This window comes from Fulmarus glacialis, unplaced genomic scaffold (genome assembly GCF_000690835.1).
Source record: "Fulmarus glacialis isolate BGI_N327 unplaced genomic scaffold, ASM69083v1 scaffold38833, whole genome shotgun sequence".
In the NCBI taxonomy this organism is placed as follows: Eukaryota; Metazoa; Chordata; class Aves; order Procellariiformes; family Procellariidae; genus Fulmarus; species Fulmarus glacialis.
Window position 1 is genome coordinate 16,224 of NW_009203003.1, and position 4,873 is coordinate 21,096.

Here is a 4,873-nt window from a genome sequence, read left to right on the forward strand (position 1 = left end):
GGATCCAGAAACTGTCGGTTCTGATCTCGAAAAGGCAGGATGTGGGCTATAGCCTGTGAAGGGAAAAATCAAAGACCCAGCAAAAAATCATCAGATTTCCACAGTATCTCTGCCTCACTGCCCCATCCAGCACTGGGATGTGGCCAGCTCTGGCGTGCAGCAGACATGCCACACAGCAGAGAGCAGAAAGAGTCAGAGAAGAGAAAATCAGCAAGAGAGCCTGCAGTGATGCACAATGGGGTCTCCAGTGACTGTACAGAACAGACATTAAAGGTCTTTCTGAGGCATTTTAAGGTTTCATGTGAAAAAGACTGAACTACAAACTGCAAGGCACTCAGTTTATATCCGTCAAAGGACAAAGGGCTGAGTCAGACCATCCTGGGACTAACGTACAGTTCCAAAGTGCTGAAATACATCAGATCAGATGCTTACACCACTAAAGCCATCTGCTCTTTTTAGGAGGGGAAAAAAAAAAAAAAAAAGAGAAGAAATCCCCTCTTAGTCGAGATGCTCTCCTTGCAGCTGGACATGCTACCTTCTGAGTAAAATCTGGCAACAGTGCCACGGCTGGAACAGGCTACTTTCGAAATGTGGCATCACATTCCTCTAAAACAAGGATGGCATGTCCTTGAACACATTCCCTCTGGGACAATGCAGCTCCAAATCCTGAGCTGTCCCTGCAGCAGCCAGTCCTCCATGCCCTGAGTGGAGCACAGGGCAGGAAGAAACCTTCTCCTAAGCATCCTGCAAAACCAACATCCCATCAGCTCCGTATCATATCAAATTAAAAACTGCTTCTAGAAGCCACGGCTAAGCAGAGAGGCCTGTGTGTAATGAGATGGGAGAACTGTGAAAGGGAAAGGGCGTTGCTTATTCAGCAAAATCAAAGCCCTGACCTTGGTGAGAAGACCAGATGAATTCTGCATCTATCCATCATGCACACACACAATTCACCCCTACACTCTGGCTTCCCTCTGGAGAGGGGACCCTCATCACTCTAACGGGAGAAAGCCCTGCTTTGGTCTGCACATTTCCTCTGCTTTGTAAGAGGATGGACAGCCGCACAGTACAGGACAAGAATAACAGTACAGGACTCCACAAGCAAATGGAAGCTTGGGAGCACAGTCGGTGGCTCTGCCTGAATTTGGGAGGGGAACAACACTGATTAGATGCAGAGCTGACATCCAACACTCTCCCAGCCGCTAAGTCCCTCAACCTGGCAGGGGGCTGCGCATTGCAAGCTGCTCACCTGTTTGCCAAGGTAGTGGTCCACCCGGTACATCTCCTCTTCCCTGAAAAAGCTTGTCAGCTCTGCAGCCAGCTGCTGGGCTGACTCCAGGTCATGGCCAAAAGGTTTCTCCAGCACCACACGCAACCAGGCTCCTGGAGGCGGTCTGCAGCTGCTGTTGATGTGGCGGGCAATCTCCGTGTAGGCAAATGGTGGTACCGAGAAGTAGAAGATCCTTCCAGCCTCCTTCAGCCCCTCCTGGCGAAGCAGCGTCTCAATCTCTCTGTTCAGCACAGTGTAGTTTTCGGCAGTCTTCAGCTGGTGGTATTGGCTCAGCTTCAGGAATTGGTCCTTGAGCACAGCACACCTGTTAGGAGATTCATCTGGGGGACAGGCCAGCTTCTTCAGCACATCAAACATCAACCTCTGCCCTGGCTCCAGAGCTGTCAGTGCAGCCCCATGGAAAGTGAAGCTGTGGCCACTGCTCACTTGGTCCATGTAGAGTTGGAATAGACCCTGCCACAAATACTTCTTGGCCAAATCCCCTGTGGCTCCCAGCAAGACCACTGAGATGTGGCCCTGGGACACTTCAGCCAGTGATGGCAAGGCTCCTATCAACAACACTGTACACAGGACTCTTCTCAGCATCTTGGGAGAGAAGAGGTAGACCCAGGAACACTAGAGGACAGGATTAAAAAAGAAAATCTGTCAATATTATATGTCCATGTCATAACACTGCAAAACACAATGCAAGGTACCTGCTTTCCCATGGCTGAAGAGCCAGGGACTTCTGCCTGGATCCTCCACCTAACAGTCTCTCCTCCCCTCCATGATTTGAATCATGGTAGTAACTGGAGCTCTTGAAAAGACTGCAACCTCCTTATGCAAACCAAGAAGTGGAAGACAGCATGTGCCTAAGGTCTTTCAGTAGCGTAAGCATTGTTCCCACAGCTGAGTTAATGAGGGGGCGTCAACGCCTTCAGACTGTGAAACTGAAATCCATTTTAATACAAAATTCAGAGCTGGCTACAAACGAACACATGTGCCTGCAAATTAAGTACTGCTTTCAACAACCTCCTGTTTGGGACTTTGCTCAAATGGTATTATGCTGTCTTGGCATTACTTCATGTCAATATTGTCATAGCAGCTCAGAGACAAGCACAACCACCGGCAGCTCCAGTACACAGGCTCTTCTTTAATACACTGCACTTTAATGACTCATGTGCACCACCACTCATGAACGGAGCTGAATTATGTTCTAATGAGCTACTGGGAGACAAACGGTCTGATAAAACAACGCAGAGAAAGAAGTAGTTTAGTCCTTAAAATTGAGTCTAGACATGAGCCGGTCTAGATGCTGCCTCATGATGGTTGTGTATGTGGCCAGGAGACAATGTGGAGTTTGTGCTCTGCCTACTGCAACTTTCCATCACTGAAGAGTGCGTGTCAGCACCCATTCCGGCCTTCTCCACTCAGTACCCATTCAAACCACTGCAGCCAGTAACAGCTGGTTTCCCTGACCAAAAAGCCCCTTTGCTCGTTCTTATTTATTCTAGTTTCTCTAATCCAAAATAAAGTTGTTTGTAAAAGAAATGACACATTTAGTTCTTATACCCAGAGACGCGGCAATGACAATCTCAAGAGAGAGAATGCGCAACAAGTGAATAAACCATTGTGCTGTTCTCCTTACGTCAAGTATTACTTCAGAAGCTCTTACACTGGCTATCTCACTCTCTTAACTTCATTTGCTGAAGTTGTGTTTAGTTGGAACAGAGCCTTCACAGCACACAAGATAATTAACTTCTTTAAAAACTTTCCATTCTGGTCAATAAATTTGCACCTTTTAATTTTACCTGTGTAGGAAAACCAGCCATTTTTTGACAGTAAGAGGAAAAAGAACATGGTGCAGTTGCATTCTCACTAGGCTTTGCACTAGCATGATTACGCCATTTTAAAATGGCAGTTTCATGACCATACAACTGAGAAATGGATCTTGGGTATGAGAATGAACATGATCATCTTAACCTTCTGCGGGCAGAGACAAGACAGAAAAGTGTCTCATCAGATTCATACATTACAGTCCGCTAGAAAACATATCACTGGCTCCATTGCTCCAGTTACAGCTGTACATATGCCATAGGACCAAAAGCTGTTAGCTTTTACCTGCCCAGACTTACTCAGAATTGTTTTTCCTAGCCTGAAGCAAAAGGCCTAGTCCTTGCTCCCCTTGAACGGCAGAGGGATGAAACACAGATGTTGTCCTAGCTCTTGACTGGTTCTCCCCCTGGAAAGCTCCCAGGGAAGTCACTATTCCATCACTAAATCAACACAGGACACAGGATCTAAGTCAGCTAAAGGATGAGGATAACTAAATCAAAACAAGGAACTTGTGAATATCTCTCCCTAACTGCAGCTTGAACTGGCCTTTCTAAATCTTGTGTTTCTCTCCCCAGCAGACTCACCTGGAACTATACAGAGACTGCAGTGGCAAAAGTAGCTGGAAACTTGTCTTCTTCACAGCCCCTCCAGAGCACAGATCTCTCTTCTCCTGTGACTGAGTGTATGGCAGACTCTGATCAATAGTCAGGTAAGGAAGTAAGATAAGGCAGGTTGTTCCCTTTCTGGTAAATGGGAGAAAAGACCCAATTACAGCAGAGAAAAAATGAAGGTGCCTGTGCCAGCAATGTCCCAGCACATCCCAGCTCTCAGCCCAAACACGTTGGCTGTGCTAAACCTTTTGGCTGCCGTTTGTGAGCAGGCAAAATGCAGGCATATGAGGCAACTTCTGCTCCAGAGTGTCTTCCTGGTTTTTCTTCCCCCACTATGGGGTTATAATGCAGATGACAGTTTCTCAGGGCAATAAAGTAATATTTACTTGCTTGAGCAACCTTTATTCCGGGAACCTAGAGAAGTTTGACATACTGCCCGTTGCACCTTGGCAGGCTGCAGTTACTGCGATGCTGTACAGAGACTGCAGCTGAAGAGCAGGTACCTACTATGGAATGGGGAGGGTTTGGGTGGGTCATTCTTTTCCACGTACCCAAGGAAATGAGTGAATTAGCCAAGTAGTTTCCTGGCAGATTCAGCTGCAGAGTCACATGTATTTCCAAGCCAACTGAAAAGCAGTTTCACAACACTCCCAGTTGCAAAATACTGTGCTACACTGCCCAGAATAAGCACAGTAAACCCAGAGATGTTTGTTCACTGCTTTCGTATCAGATAATCATCACTGTTCACATTTTAAAATAAAACTCTAAAAATTCCCCAGCCAGACAGAACAAAGTTATTCAGTCAGGCTTCAGGAAAAGACTCCTGGGCCCGATCCATATAAAACACTGTAAGAGCTTAACCCAGCAGTAAGTGTAAGGCTGTGCATTCCCTTGCACAGTCACTGGAGTTCCAGTTTGACAGGAGCTCACTTCAGGTCTTGTAAGTTCCCCTGCTGTATGGAAAAAATGAAAAAGATCTTTTTTGTTACTGTTGCATCCCCACTGCAAAATAATTAACAGATGCATGGCCAAATGCAGCGTGGCCTGGGGCGCCTACGAGGCTATGCACATGTAACACGTGAAGGAAAGAGCTACTGAGATTCTTTGAGAATCCCGAAAAACATATTGGTCTTCTGCATATGCAAACATTAGAGCA

General features: G+C 46.5%; 1 protein-coding gene across 1 annotated transcript in view; it reads right to left on the reverse strand.

Annotated features, from left to right (window-relative positions):
* LOC104074404 (GDH/6PGL endoplasmic bifunctional protein-like) overlaps positions 1-1,906 on the reverse strand; it is a 6,469-nt gene extending 4,563 nt beyond the window's left edge. Inside the window, 2 exon segments of the mRNA XM_009574498.1 lie at positions 1-53; positions 1,250-1,906. Coding sequence (XP_009572793.1) covers positions 1-53; positions 1,250-1,876 — 680 coding nt within the window. The 5' untranslated portion in view covers positions 1,877-1,906.
* Between the last annotated feature and the right edge of the window lie 2,967 nt (positions 1,907-4,873).